General features: G+C 32.8%; 1 protein-coding gene across 2 annotated transcripts in view; it reads left to right on the top strand.

Annotated features, from left to right (window-relative positions):
* The window catches only part of LOC132748933 (diacylglycerol kinase beta-like), a 42765-nt gene that overhangs the window by 12006 nt on the left and 13577 nt on the right, over window positions 1-17182 (top strand). The window contains exons 3-5 of one of the 2 annotated variants that reach the window (XM_060738612.1): window positions 2601-2629; window positions 10599-10716; window positions 12007-12095. In XM_060738612.1, coding sequence (XP_060594595.1) covers window positions 2601-2629; window positions 10599-10716; window positions 12007-12095 — 236 coding nt within the window. The remainder of the gene's footprint in view (window positions 1-2600; window positions 2630-10598; window positions 10717-12006; window positions 12096-17182) is intronic. The other variant, XM_060738607.1, reaches the window with a different exon arrangement.

The raw sequence follows: 17182 nt of genomic DNA, 5'->3' as shown, positions 1-17182 counted from the left end.
AAGATATGATGTGGAGGTTAGTCATGACTAGTAGACGTCCCCACCTATTGATTTTGAGTTCAGAAGTTCCAAGATCAAGGCCAATGTAGCTTTCTCAACTGAAAGATTGTCCAAACAATAACTAGAGAATACTTTCACCAACAGTCATGAAATTTAAGGAAGGTCAATGTCACCAAAGCATTAACCACTTAAAGCTTGTCTGACCATAAATAGAGAACAATTAAGCCTGCAGTCATAATATATAGTGTGTAGCTGGTCATAACTAGTAGATGAAACCTAAGCAATTTGGGTTCATATGGTCAAAGATCAAGGTCATAGTGACAGTTTGTGTAAATGCCTTGTCTTATCAATATTTTGAAAAGTAATAAGTCAAAGTTTATTAACTTTCTAGGGACTTTGCCCATGGCCTGTAGTTGACCTCTATTTATTTTGAGGTCATTAAGGTAAGGTCACAGTGATGTATGAAATACTAGTCTTATCAAGAACAAGAGTTTCCATAGACATTAGGTTTGTAAAACTTATTAGTTATAATATTAAAATTAATACATATTACTTCAAAACAATACCTTACTTGTAAAAAATACAAAGGACAACTAATTATCGAGTTATCAGAAAGATAATTAAGATAAAACATGTTTCAGACCATTTCATGAATGAGTCTCTTCATAAATTGAAAGACTATTTTGAATGACTTAAATAAATTTGCATTTCGACATTTATTGCCAAACCTTTGCAGTGCTCTTATTGTAACTGTGGCTTAAACAATGTGTGTGTATGTACTGCAGTTGCATGTAATTATCCCCAAACTGTAAAATTTGAAGGGGAAATTGTAAAGGTATTGTTCATCTAACTGTCCAGAGCCATATCTTTGAAAAAAGTTAGTCCAACTATTTTGAATTTCAGTTTTAGTTTATGTATGCCTTTGTATATGCACCAGTCAAACTGTTCATTTCATTGCCAGTCCTAGTTTCACTAATTTATCTATTAATGATAAAACTAGCAACTTTGCTCTTGTATAATAAGGAAATGCTATTTTTGTCCATCAATCTGTAATATCTTTGATATTGTACTGTTTAATTTTCATGTGTTGTGGCACCTTATAAAGCTTTTTGTAGTTTTTGTTCAAATCAGTAGAAGAATTTTATTTCATATCAACTCTCAATGTATGTTTGTATGTTGAAGGTACTTGCTTGTGTTTTAGACTAGATCTGTTTTAACTGCTTACACACAACTATCAGTTTCTTTTATTTGGGTTTTGCCTTACATTTTATTTTACAGAGTTTTAACTTTTTTGCTTTAGAAGGAATTTATTTGAATTTTTAAGTTTTTAGAAGATTTTTTGAAAAAATGAGTTCAGTTGTAAACAATATAGGCAAACTTTAAATGACCCATAGACAAATACTAGAATTAGCTTGTCATTTTGTCTGTCCATTATTTGAATTGGATGTAACAGGATATATAGTGACCAAGTCTTATTGTGCGTTTGATCACTTCAAGAAGCACACTTTGTAAATCCCTGGAAGGACTACAGTGAGTTAGTCCAGTATAGTGCCATTTATACCATAACACCCTTGAAAAGCAACTTATTCTTGCATATATTTTAGCAGTCTTGATCTTCACAAACTTAACATATAAGAAGTCAAAGCAACAATACTATAAATGGTTTTTCTGTCACCTGCTACAGAGTTACCGCAAACATACAAAGATCTTTCCTGTGTCTTCTTTCTGTCCGTCTGTACATCTGCCACAATCTTATCGGAACTAATCATCAAAAACTAATGAAACCACTTCATCCAAACTTTACAGGAATGATCAGTACCAAGTCTTGTTGTGCATATTATCAACATTTTCCAGGTTCAAAGATTTTTCTTAGAGTGAATTATTTTTATTTTTGAAGTTTTTGTCCAGACAGTACTTCTCTTAAATTATGCCACTAAAGCTGTTTGAATGAAACTTTTCAGGATTAGTCGGTACCTCAAGTACTTGCACATATTATATGGGTTTTTCTATTCTGTTGAATGTATTTTCGGCCTGTTAATAATTTTTACGTGTCACCTGCTACAATTTAGTAGCTGAAATATGCTACAAAGTGAGCCACAACTTATAGCGATCACTTCTACATGGTCTGTCCATCTGTCGTCAGCCAGAAAACATGTCTGGACTACTCCTCAAAAACTACTGGTGTGATTTCATCCAAGCTTAACAGGGATGATGAGTACCAAGACTAATTGTGGCAACTCAACTGTTTAATTGACTATCATGATACATGTGATCACTGATTGCTCTTATGTTCATTATTATTTGGTTATACATGTTCATAGTTACAAACATCTCTTGTTTTACATTATATTTTCATCAAACATATAGATGATGAGCAAGATGACTATTTGTAAGAAACTTGAGATGGCAACAAATTCTTAATTCTTCATATTCTTTACATTTTTTAGTTTCAATTTAAAATTTATATTGTATTGTCCTTGTTTGCTTTATGCTGTTATATATTTGTTTTAAATGTTGTAAATTTGATTTTGTTGTTGTTTTTGTTTATTTCAATTTTGGTTTGAATGATCTTTTGTTGTGATTGCATTTTTATTTTTCAGTTTTGCATGATTGTTTATGCTTTCAGGAGGTATGTTATCTGAATCCACCAATCAGGTTGTACTTAGTATCTTCTGTTTCCATTGGCTTTTACTTTTTATGCCCTCTTTATAACAAGGCTTATGAGTGGCCAGTTATTTAGATGCTAACTAATAATCTAGAACTTCAAATATGTTATATGATAGTAAGGCTAAATCTTAAAAAAAAAAAAGCAATGAAAGAAACAAAACAAAAAACGTAACAAACAAAAAGATACCAACTTGATATCAAGACTGCTAACTTGCCTCAGCCATTTCTAATTAGTTACAAATCATTATGTGTTAAATACAAATTCATTCACCATAATATAAAATGGTGTCAGCATTAGATTTACAGTATTTGACTGAAGTTGTTAAGAAGACTAAACCTGGAAGATGGAAGTAAATGCATGTAAATAACTCCACTAAAAACTTGAATATCTCTACCTGCATGTAAATTAAGTAAAAGTTCTTACCTCACAACAGTTGAACATTTCTTATTAGATGTGTTATGAACCATGCACACCAAAACTTGATTGTGAAACCAAAAAATAATCAAACGAAAGTGAAACGTTCCATTTAGTTTCCTTCCTTAAAGAGTTTTAAAGAATTATAATACAAATTTTCTGACTTGCCATCAACAAATGTATTGTGTGAATGCATGTTCTGTAAATTGCTTTAGATAGTAATGTGAAAATAATGTAGCTTTGGTTGAAAAGAAACAAAATTGTCAATATGATAATGTGTTTATCTAAGTGGTTGTGGCTTGAATTTAAGAATTTATTAAGGCCGGGAACAGATGAGGATTTTCATGTTTGAACATTTGTTTTTCATATTGGAATATTCATTTCATAACGTTGGCTGAATCAACATGTCTCTTTATCCTATTTTTTTGTCCGATTACTGTATTATTTCAGTTAACTCACAATTACAAATATCCAAAATGTAAGGGGGATATTAATTACAGTGATATTATTTTTTGTTTTATTGACTAGATTGAAATTTATCTTCAGTCAATAACCTGAACATTCTGTTATCGAGAATCTCTCCAAAACCAGACGGTTTTCCATGTCCTGTTTTATATATAGAAAGTAACTCTCTGGTCAGATCCTATGACTGTATTCCATAAAATGGTCAGAAATTATGGAACGTTTTTCTTATCCCTTCATTCAAATGAAGAATTTTCAGTTTCTCAGGTACAGTAAACACTCGTGCCATACATGTATTACAACACTCATCCTTCCACTTAACTCAGTTACCAGTTTTATTAAAATCTTTAGGAAAAATGTGATATGAGTATTTCTTTATGTTGGCAATATTTGAATTTGTATTTCAATGTTTGAATATTCTGTAGTGTTTCAAATATTCAAATGTAATTCCTGGCCTTAATATTTATGAAATGTTAAAGGGGGTACTAACATTTGCAAGTTTGTAGAACATTAATGGTTACCATGCTAATATAATAGCTTTGTTGGCATAGAAATAAGCAATTAAAGCTATAATTTTCCCATGTATTTGACATTTGAATTGTGAACATTTTTTCAGCCTTCCTCTAAACACTGTTACCGTGCATTTATAATATAAGTTAAAAAGTGTATTAATGTAACTTTGTTATATATATAGTCTCATATATAAACATGTATGTTATTAGTGATTGATATAAAGGTTATATTATTAGTTATAAAGATTTTTGACAAGTTAAATGGCCCTATATAAATGGTTGCTTGGAAATATAACACACTAAGTAGGATTATAGTGCAAACAACCATTTATATACGGCCATATGACCTGTCTGAAATATTGATAATGAATTTATAATACAGCAAGCATCATTTTTTAGAGAAAAAAGTATTATTATAAAATAAGTTTTTCCTGCACATAACAAGTATTTAAGTATAATTATGAATGTGACATTGAATTTGATGATTAATAATATCAACATATATTATTCTTTTTTGAAATGTAGATACCCATGTATAATAAATACAGTCAACTCATGATATCTTGAAGTCACAGGGACCATTAAAAAAGTCAAGATAATGAAAAATCGAGAATAATTAGGGTACAGATTAAACAGAAACTGACTTTCCTACCTCAGACATGAACATAGATATTATCTACATATCTGAATGCGAGTAATTTATTGAGCAGAAATCATTACTTGAATCTCTTCAAGTAAGGCATAATTACCAGGCAACTCATTGTGTATAATAAATACACAGTGTGAGAATAACTCCATAATATACCACTAAAACAATAATTGTGTCTTTTTGCTGTTTAATAATTATTAGGCATATACCGCTTTTAATTTCACATTTTTCCAAAATGTTGTGTAAAAGTTATGAAATGATCACTAAATCAATTATGAATTTATTCTGGTTCTTTTGATCTACTTTTAGTTGTTTTGAAATACAGTACACTGTTTGAAGGTAAATTCACTCTTCTTGGACTCATGTCATTCAACACACAAATAACACGTGAATTATTAACACACATGACATTTACAGTGTTTGTGAGGAAAATTTGTTAACGTCCCTAATTGAGTGAATATTGTCCGCATTATCTTTTTCACTGCCTTTAGCAGACGAAAGTTTATTAGTTGAGATAAACAAAGAATTGTATTGTAGTGGGAAATTAGCTAATGGAACTAACATTTCACTTCAAGAAAATGAAAAAATCGAGTTGCAAAAGTCAAGATAAATAGAGGATATTGAATGAGTGTAAGTATGTTCAATACTCAATTTATTGAAGGAGTTGCATAAAATTCTATTATGCCAGCCTGTGGCAAGCATAATAATGTTTTATTCAACAAGTTCAATAAATTTAGTAATGGAGTTACATGAATATAATATTCTATTATCACATATCCAAACAAAATAAGAACTGTTTATGGTAAAAAGAATTGCTTTTCTGTTGACGTGCTTACAGTGTAACGCTTATATTAAGCACTTCTTTATGCTATTTTTGATGACGTCTCATCGGCCTTGCAATACCAATTTTACTGAGCCAAAAAGATACACAGGTATAATGATGATAATCAAATATATTTCATAAAGATAGTGAAGGGAAAAAATTGAGAAAAGCGACATTGAGATAACGATAGTTGACTGTATAATTATTATATATATGTATGTAATATCCAAAGAATACCCTCATTTTATAATGTATCATTTGTATTATATAGCTTTCAATTTTATCCTTTGCTTTTACTTTGTCGGATGAGCTAGTGATATTGAAATTAGTAAAAAGACGTGTTAGCTTTCTTCGTATTAAGATAAAATATAGAATGTTAAAATTTTTAAAACATTTCAACTTTTAGCTCAACTAATCAGAAAGTAGCTTGAGTTATTCTCTTGAGTTATTCACCTGTGCATAGGGATCACATCCATATTTAGTTAAAAGTTTGGCGCATGTAACTTCATTTCTTGTTGACCACTGAAGGTTTTTGCTCTAAACTTTACACAGTCATGTCACAGGGATCATTATTGTAGTCACTTTCTTAATCCAGGGTCCAAGACAGACAGTTGTGGAAACTGTCAAAGTGGGGGTATATTGCTTTTCATTTGTCTGTTGGTCTGTATGTCTGTCCCTAGACCAAATGGTTTCCGATCAATAACTAAAGAACGCAAAGGCCTAGGAACTTCAAACTTGTTATGATGATTGTTCATGACCAGTAGATGACCTATATTGATTTTGAAGTCAAGGGGTCAAAGGTCAAGGTCACATGGACCTTGAAGGTAAAACGATTTCCGATCAATAACTAAAGAATGCTTAGGCCTAGGAACTTCAAACTTGGTATGATGATTGTTCATGACTAGTAGATAACCCCTATTTTGGTGTCAAGGGTCAAAAGTCAAGGTCACATTGACCTTGTAGGTAAAAAAGGTTTCTGTGCAATAACTAAAGAATGCTTAGGCATAAAAACTTCAAAATTGGTATACTTATTGTTCATGACCAGTAGATGACCCCTATTGATTCTAGGGTCAAGGGGACAAAGGTCAAGGGCACATTTACCTTGTAGGTAAAATTTTCCGATCAATAACTTGATAGCCCATGGGCTGTTGGCCCTCAAACTTTGTAGGTGCATTGGACATGGCCTATTGATTTTCGCGTCAAGGAGTCAAAGGTCAAGGTATTTTAAAATGTAAACACATTTACCATCACAATCTTCATGTTATATTTGCTATCTTCATGTACAGATAACTGTAACCCAACGAATATTCGCGACCAATTAATATTCGCTTTATTCGCGGATGGTCACGAAACGCGAATATTTGTTTGCGCGAATAAGTCTGCACGATTTCGCGAATAAATTAGAGAGAAATTTTTATTTTAGACGTTGTTCATGCAAAGCTACTTGACCGGATATATTCGAATTTTACGGGCACCTGTTAGGAAGTAATGAATTGTTATGAATATTGCCATAAAGCAATAAAAACACAAACTGAGTAAACTACTACTATTTTATAAATATCAAAAGAACTCTATGTCAATATAGCAATCAAAATATCAGTAGAATACCGCTTTTAGTACAGGTGAGAAGTGCAGTAATTTGCCTTTTGTCCTCAAGTTCAGTGACCTCGACCTGTTTGGACCCTATAAAATAAATTTTTGAATAAATCGTTTGACAAAAGTGGCAAAACTATCGAGCATCACAAAAGGCTATTGTTTTTTGGATCCTATAAAATAATTGTTTGAGACAAAGGTGGTATAAATCTATCGAGCATCACAAAAGGGTATTAGGTGTAAATAATTACAAACAGTGAAATTCAAGATGGTTTCATACTTAGTATCGAATTTTGCCGTCAAACTTAACAGCCTGTATAGCTCAGTTGGTTAGACTGCGGACTCACATAACATAATTTTCTCGGCGTGGGTTCGATCCCTGATGGGAGAAGGTATTTTTTTATGAAAAGCTTAAATTGAATTTCCAATCCGCGAATATTTTCTGAAATCAAGAAAACGCGGAAATTAATATTAGCGAATATGTCTGACCTCGGCAAAACGCGAAAATTTGTATTCGCGAATATAAATTGGGTTACAGTATATTAATATTCTTGAATTTGTTACACTTGAGACTGGCCCCTAATTCTGCAGTTACTGCCCAGCATACATACATTTTGCTCTTATTTTCACATTCTTGTTGAAGGTAATGTTCCTTGTTATGAAGCCTATCACAGTTTAAATAATTCCATTCCAATCATCTTCAAAAATCTTCTCAAGAATTTGAAATTGCCCAGAGCATTGATACTTGATATAATTATGTCTTAAGACTAAATTTCTCATATTATTATGTGAAGACCAATGGTTTTTTATTGTTTTAACATTAGGCTCATTTAGTTAAAAATTATGAAACTGGCAAAATATATATAAACTTTTGAAATCAGTAGTTCATGAGTCATTTGAAAGCTCTGTTTAAGCAACCAATATCATCATCCCCGTCTTTGGTAAACCAGATTTCAAAACATGCAAACACAAAAGGCAGCAGCATGATCGAAAATGCACCGGAATGAAGACTGTACGCCATGGCCTTCAGATAAAAAAATTGCCCTTTCCCCAGGTTTCAGTCAAGTTTATGTAAACTTACATAAGTGAAAAACTTGAAAAATCTTTTCATCAGAAACCACAAGACCTGGTTTAGTAGACTATCCTTGTGTAAAACGGCCTAGTGGACAACTCCTAATTTGTTTTATAAATTATGGCATTTCAAGGGTCAAAGTCTTGGCCACTATGGCTATAAATAGATTAACCTACTTTGCTAAGATAGTTGGTACCTTGCACTGACCTCTTCCTGTATGCACTCTTTTAGCATGACATGAACATAGTGGAATGCTTCATTCAGATGGTTGATAAAATGACCATCATTCAAATAATGTCATATAGCACAAAATTTACTGATTTATTTACTTTTCCACTTGTGATTTGTTCAACTCTCCATTTTTGGTCTGTGTCTATTAACCTGTTATCACATAACTCCATGTTCTACATTACTATAAACTTTGATCAGGTTCTGAAAGTTGCCCTCTTCTTCTGTTGTGCATGCTCTAAGTTAACAAAATTTTAAAGTTTATAGAATAGAACATTTAATTATTAGCTCACCTGTCACAAAGTGACAGGGTGAGCTTTTGTGATCGCTTTTCGTCCGGCGTCCGTCCGTCCGTCCGTCGTCCGTCCGTCGTCCGTCCGTAAACTTTTGCTTTAAATGACATCTCCTCATAAACCACTGAGCCAATTTCATCCAAACTTCTCAGGAATGTTCCTTTGGTGGTCACCTTTAAAAATTGTTCAAAGAATTTAATTCCATGCAGAACTCTGGTTGCCATGGCAACCAAAAGAAAAATCTTTAAATATCTTCTTTTAAACAACCCTAAGAGCTAGAGCTTAGATATTTGACATGAAACATCTTCTAGTGAGTGTCTACCAAGTTTGTTCAAATAAAAGCCCTGGGGTCAAAATTGGCCCCGCCCCAGGGGGTCATTGATTTTCCCTATATGCATATAGTAAAAACTTAAAAGATCTTCTTTTAAAGATTTCAAAGAGCTAGAGCTAAGATATTTGGCATGAAACATCTTCTAGTGAGTGTCTACCAAGTTTGTTCAAATAAAAGCCCTTGGGTCAAAATTGGCGCCTCCCCGGGGGTCATTGATTTTCCCTATATGCATATAGTAAAAACTTAAAAAATCCTCTTTTAAAGAACCGTAAGAGCTAGAGCTTAGATATTTGGCATGAAACATCTTCTAGTGAATGTCTACCAAGTTTGTTCAAATAAAAGCCCTGGGGTCAAAATTGGCCCCGCCCCAGGGGGTCATTGATTTTCCCTATATGCATATAGTAAAAACTTAAAAAATCTTCTTTTAAAGAACCCAAAGAGCTAGAGCTAAGATATTTGGCATGAAACATCTTCTAGTGAGTGTCTACCAAGTTTATTCAAATTAAAGCCCTGGGGTCAAAATTGGTCCAGCCCCGGGGGGTCATTGATTTTCCCTATATGCATATAGTAAAAACTTAAAAAATCTTCTTTTAAAGAACCATAAGAGCTAGAGCTTAGATATTTGGCATGAAACGTCTTCTAGTGAGTGTCTACCAAGTTTGTTCAAATACAAGCCCTGGGGTCAAAATTGACCCTGCCCCAGGGGGTCATAGATTTTCCCTATATGCATATAGTAATATCTTAAAAAATCTTCTTTTAAAGAACTCAAAGAGCTAGAGCTAAGATATTTAGCATGAAACATGTTCCAATGGGTGTCTACCAAGTATGTTCAAATAAAAGCCCTGGGGTCAAAACTGGCCCCGCCCGGGGGGGTCATTGATTTTCCTTATATGTGTATAGCAAAAACTTAAAAATCTTCTTTGAAAAAACCCAAATAGCTAGAGTTTAGATATTAAGCATGAAATATCTTTAAGTAAATATCTACGAAGTTTGTTCAAATAAAAGCCCGGGGGTCAAAACTGGCCCTGCCCCAGGGGTGTCATTGTTTTTAACTATATGTGTATAGTAAAAACTTTAAAAATCTTCTTTTAAAAAACCCAATGAGCTAGAACTTAGATGTTTAGCATGAAACATCTTCTTATGGGTGTCTACCAAGTCTGTTCAAATAAACAAATAAAAGCCCTTGGGTAAAAATTGGCCTGGGGGTGGGGGGGGGCCTATATACAGGTGAGCGACCTCAGGGCCATCATGGCCCTCTTGTTATATTATTCATTTACATCTGATGTAATGTGTGTAAACATCACTAAATATCTTTCATTTTGTAAGCATGTAATTATGATCATTTTGTCTTAATATGATTAGAAAGAACAAGGTTGATATTGAATAGGGTGATGTGAAATGACTTTAAATCAATAAAATAACATTGAAAGGTCTTTAAAATGATAATGTTGATATTGTGTGTATATATGTTGTAAAACACTGTTTTTATTAAAAATGCTACTGTCCTTATAATTATAATTTTTGTTAAAGTATTAAATTTGTTTATTTTAAAGAATGTTAAAGATGATGGAACCCATGTGTGGAGATTGAAGCATTTCAACAAACCAGCTTACTGTAACTTATGTCTTAATCTGCTAGTTGGCCTTGGCAAGCAAGGTTTGTGCTGTACATGTAAGTATATTATCATCTTATATTGTTTCATATTGTTTGCTGGCTCACAATTTTTTTATGTTAAAATACCACATAATGCCAGTTATATATATTTATATTACATATAAATGTATGCTGCTGTTCATGTGCATGTGCTCTTTTAAAGTCACCAAATCACAAAGTGTTCAACATGAAGTGTAACAATTGCCCCCTGTGTTTTGTATATATGTCTCATTATAACTGTCACAACTTTGGCTTTAAAGGAGCTCCATTGACATCATTGCACAGCTTCTCAATTTAGGGTTGCTTTTCACAATGAAAATGATTATTTTGGAGAAGGAAAATTTGCATACAAGTTATTGGTGTAGAGAGAGGAGTCCCTATAAGTTAAATTCAAATGTTTGGTCAGTTATGATGGAAATAATAGAACTGATACTACTTTGGCCCAGTTTTAAATTATTTATAAAACTTGATCAAAATTTTTTTAAAATTTTGGTCAAGGTCTAAGATGTCAAAAATAGGATAGAAAATTAAATTATTGAAATATTAAAGAAATGCTTTTTCGTATCAACCAATAGATTGATCATGACAAATTTCTAGCATTCTTAGATGGTCTGCATCTGTTTATCTCCTTGCAAAAAATAATAGTTAATTAACATAGAGATATTTACGCAATAAGCGATTAACAGTTTCAGTCTTGCCCTGTCAGTGCTTTTCAGGCTAAATTGTTCTATAGCTGATGAAATGTTATAATGAAATGTTTTAAAAATGATTAAAGCAAATGTAATCGCTCATTTCTTGATGTACATCTCTGTGTTTGTAAAAAATACACTGCAATATTTTGACATGGATAGTAAAGAAACAAAGTTCTGCGACAAAAGTTGTGTTTTGTGGGTTTTTTTAAAATGTTTTTAATACATCATTATAGCATTGATTTTCAGTTTGTAAAGGCACCATTATTGCTATGATTTTCAATTTGTAATTTTACAATTATTGCTATGATTCTCAGTTTGTAAAAGCACCATTATTGCTATGATTTTCAATTTGTAAATACACAATTATTGCTAATTTTAAGTTTGAAAACTCACAATTATTGCTATGATTTTCAGTTTGTAAACTCACAATTATTGCTATGATTTTCAGTTTGTAAATTCACAATTATTACTATGATTTTGAGTTTGTAAACTCACAATTGTTGCTATGATTTTCATTTTGTAAACTCACAATTATTGCTGATTTTCAGTTTGTAAATACACAATTATTGCTATGATTTTCATTTTGTAAATTCACAATTATTGCTATGATTTTCAGTTTGTAAATACACCGTTCATGAGCGTTGTGTACATCGTGCTCCTGCATCCTGCATCACAACCTATGTGAAATCCAAAAAGACTTCACAGGTAAGAGAAAACAATAGTGTAAAATTCTGGAGACCATTTTGACTTCCTACATATCTTTTACAATTCCATTTTTTTTTTATAAGATTTTCACTGAGAATTTAAAAAAAGAAAGAAAAAAGATTAAAGAGCAGTCTTGCACTAAACCAGTTTCAAAACTGAGTGAAGAGTTTGACTATGCTATTGTTTGACCAGAGTTTCAGTTTCAGTCAGACTTAAATGTTTGTAAAGTTAAGGACTGGTGGCTGTTTATTCTTAACTATCCAACTTTAATTTTGAAACCAGTGGGAAATTTGCCTTGTGTGCTCCTTGCATGAATCTCGACCAAAGTTGTTCAAATGTTTCTGGTCCATTAAACATGCTGGCCACAGAAGTCCATTACACATGCTGGCCACAGACATGCATTACACATGCTGGCTACAGACATCCATTACACATTCTGGCCACAGACATCCATTACACATTCTGGCCACAGACATCCATTACACATTCTGGCCACAGACATGCATTACACATGCAGGCCACAGACATCCATTACACATTCTGGCCACAGACATCAATTTACGCATTCTGGCCACAGACATCCATTACACATGCTGGCCACAGATTTCAATAACACATTCTGGCCACAGATGTCAATTATACATGCTGGCCACAGACATCCATTACACATTCTGGCCACAGATGTCCATTACACATTCTTGCCACAGACATCCATTACACATTCTGGCCACATACATCCATTACACATGCAGGCCACAGACATCCATTACATATTCTGGCCACAGACATCAATTTTACGCATTTTGGCCACAGACATCCATTACACATTCTGGCGACAGATGTCAATTATACATGCTGGCCACAGACATCCATTACACATGCTGGCCACAGATGTCAATTACACATTCTGGCCACAGATGTCCATTACACATTCTTGCCACAGACATGCATTACACATGCTGGTCACAGACATCCATTACACATTTTGGCCACAGACATGCATTACACATGCAGGCCACAGACATCCATTACACATTCTGGCCACAGACATGCATTACACATGCAGGCCACAGACATCCATTACACATTCTGGCCACAGACATCAATTTACGCATTCTGGCCACAGACATCCATTACACATGCTGGCCACAGATTTCAATAACACATTCTGGCCACAGATGTCAATTATACATGCTGGCCACAGACATCCATTACACATTCTGGCCACAGATGTCCATTACACATTCTTGCCACAGACATCCATTACACATTCTGGCCACAGACATCCATTACACATGCTGGCCACAGACATCCATTACACATGCTGGCCACAGATGTCCATTACACATTCTGGCCACAGACATCCATTTTACATTCTGGCCACAGACATCCATTACACATGCAGGCCACAGATGTCCATTACACATGCTGGCCACAGACATCCATTACACATTCTGGCCACAGACATCCATTACACATTCTGGCCACAGACATCCATTACACATTCTGGCCACAGACATCCATTACACATGCAGGCCACAGACATCCATTACACATTCTGGCCACAGACATCCATTACATGTGTTGGCCAGAGATGTACACCACAGACATCAATTACACATTCTGGCTACAGACATCCATTATATATGCTGGCCTTACACATTCTGGCCACAGACATCCATTACACATTTTGGCCACAGACATCCATTACACATGCTGGCCACAGACATCCATTACGCATGCTGGCCACAGACATCCATTACACATTCTGGCCACTGTTCTCTACTATTATTTCCTGACTACAAAACATAAAATAGATGCACTTAAACTTTCTATAGACTTACCTGAGTTAGCTTGAGAAATGTCTGCATGAAGAAATTATATTTACAAGCTGATCATATGTTTTATTTGAGTTCAGGTTCTACAATTATGACAAAGGTTTGGTCATAGCAGTACATTGTCAATCTCCACACATTAGTGTTTATAAATGAGATAAGAGAAATGTCAGAGTGGTTCTCCAAGATAATATTACTGTGGCTGCTAGGCTATTATTTCGGCTGTAAGCTTTCCTCATATATAACACTCTCATATTTCTATCCAACTTCTAACTTTCTATAGTTCTCAACCTTTATGCAATGCAATATAGAAATAAATGCACTTCAACTAAAAGATTTTTTTGTGACAGAAAAAAAGGCATACTGGTGTTTTGCCATTTAATAATCTTTATAGTTTTACTAGAAGTGATCGTCAGTGGAGGAGTGGTTAAGGTTGTTGACCACTTGGTTCTCACCGCTGATTGTTGAATTCTGCCAGGGACATTGAATTCTTTATATGAGGAGCTATTAAGCTAGCTTGCAGAACATAAGTGGTTGTTCTTGGGTGCTTGTTTGTGCCTGAAATAATGCAAAAAGGGGCACTGGAGATCTTCCTTCCGCCAGTTAAGCCGGAAAGTTGCCATATGACTTTTACCTTGTTGGTTGTTGGTTAAACCCAACCAAAAAAAAAAAAAAATTGAAAAAATTGTTATACTCAAAATTCTCATAAGTGTACAATCAGCAACTGATTATTTTTATGAGACTAAGTAGTCTCAGACAGTTCCATATCCAAAACATACTGGCTTGTTTCCTTAATTACATGTAAATTGTTATATTTTATAATTATGTCTAAACCATAAAAGAGTTATTGTTATTTAGAAAGTAAAATCATTTTTCTTTAATGTTTATTGCTCATATTAGTGCTGAATTAATTTGAAGAAATTAAGGTGGGTAATAATAACTGAACAACCCTTAGTGTATCTAGGAATGACATGAATTGTTCTAAATTTACCGTTTAGTAATTGAAACTGTTATATGGTGTAACAGTTTTAGTTTAAAAAATTTATACAGACACACATTACATTATTTACATGTTAAGGTTATTTACATGTGTAAGATATTAATAAGTTGTTGCACTTACTTTGTTTACTATGAATGGACTTGTACAATCAGTGAGCTTGTTTCAGAACACATAAATCAGTACCAAACCATGTAAATAGTGTCTGTATGTCCAACATTTATTGTGAGACACAGACATAGTTGATGTCAATGATCAGAAGTACACTAGTCTCTAATACTAAATTTATATAGCATAAGAGAATCAAATTTAATAATGGTTAAATAAAGTTGTTAATATTAAATAGCTTATAATATGAGAATAAGGTTCTGAAATTAATGTCTGTAATTTATTCCACTTTTTGATGAAAATTGTTATGATCCACTTGTCAGCATTGGTTAACCTTTTTGGTTAAATTTTTCCTATATGGTCAATACTAAGGATGCTATGACATTGAAACTTAATAATGTTGATGTACCTATGTGAGTTCTACTAGTCACAATGATTTTTATGTCAATAAGGTCAAGGTCACCATGACTTATAATAGGCTAAAGTCTTTTTTTTTCAGAAACTATCAAAGCTATTCAACTCAAACTTACATACTTCTTTAACAAAATGTGATCCCCCCTTTTTAACTTCAAGTATTGTTGCCCTGTTTAATTTTTTTGTTCAAGTTAATTTCTCAAAAACCATGTAAGGTGTTCACTTGAAACTTGAATGCTTGATCATTATCAAATTTGGAATGCATTTGTAAAGAGCAGATAACCCTAAAAATCATTTTGCTTAATTTTCTCCCTTTTCATGTTTTTTTCAAATTGTCTTAAAACCCAAAACAGTCACTTCAAACTTGAAACATTCATTAACTATCAAGGGCAAGTAACTATGCCAAACAGGTGACATAATTATGCCCCCTTCCTGACTCTACTTTTATCACTGAGAATGGTTGAACAGCTCCTGCTCCCTGGAATACTTCTTGTTTTATTATTAGTCAACAAATAATATTATGAGGCAAGTGCTATATTTAAGATAATTGATAAGTTATTTATGAGATATATGTTACAATATGAGGCAGTTTCTCTTCAACTCTGTCATCTGTATTATAGCAACCTTCACAGGTATGTATCTATATAACTTCTACTTCTCTTAAAGGCAGATTGGCATGTTTTCAAAGTGAACCTCTTTTTCATTGTTTACGTTTATTTGAGTCACTGATAGTTTTTTTTATTATAATTCACTCAGAAAAGAAATATTGAGATCAATCTATAAAATATAATGCATATTTTTCTTTTTCTGTATTTTCACTGTAAAAATTTATTTTTCACTGTATTGAACATATTTTCCATATTTTCACTGGTGTCTTGCCAAACTACTTCCTTCTAAATTCACATCAAATGAATAATAAACAAAGAAAGTAAATCAATGGTAATAACTATTAAATGATTTATACAGAAAAAAAGGATATAATAAACAAAAAATTAAAGTTTTTTCTTTAAATACAGGATTTATTTTCATCTCGTAGTATGAGAAATATCATATTTTTCTCGTGGCTACCACTACTTGTGAAATATTTTTCATACCACTCTATTAAAATAAATCCAGTATTTATAGAAAAAAACTTGAATATCCTCTATTATATTTTTTTACATGTAAAAATTATTAAGTTACTTTCCTGATAATTATTTAATTGTGTAGTTATTTATTTTCTAGACCATCTTATTAATTTGATTGTTGTCATCATTGAGATGTTGTTACTATGGAAATATGTTACCATGGATTTGTTATCACTGAAGTGTAATCACCATGGAGATATTTTTTGTTACCATGGAGTTGTAACTTACCTTAGAGATTTTAATGATTTAGGAACAGTTGAGAAACTAGAAACACTAAAAATGTAACACTTTCAAATCTAATATATTAGGGTAACGTTGACGCAACACAGTAAATTATCAGTTCAGTGTTAATTGTAAACTTTTTATGCTCTTTAGAACTGAAAGTCAACATTGTGCTGTGAAGTATCAGTAAAAACATCATTAGGATTTTCAGGTTTAATTTCATGTCCCCATTAAGTTGACTGTTCATCATGTTTTACATGATTTTTAATCTGCCTCTAAGAAAAACTATAAGTGTTGTTATTTGAAGTTTCAGCTCTGATATAAGAGCTAATTTCAATAAAGTTTAGTCAATGAGAATAATTGTGCATGTTTTATTGTTGCTTA

The sequence above is a fragment of the Ruditapes philippinarum genome, unplaced genomic scaffold (assembly GCF_026571515.1).
Source record: "Ruditapes philippinarum isolate M1 unplaced genomic scaffold, ASM2657151v2 ctg535_1_1_1_1, whole genome shotgun sequence".
NCBI classification, from domain to species: Eukaryota; Metazoa; Mollusca; class Bivalvia; order Venerida; family Veneridae; genus Ruditapes; species Ruditapes philippinarum.
Note: the sequence above shows the minus strand (reverse complement) of the source record. Positions and strands in the feature narration are given on the sequence as shown.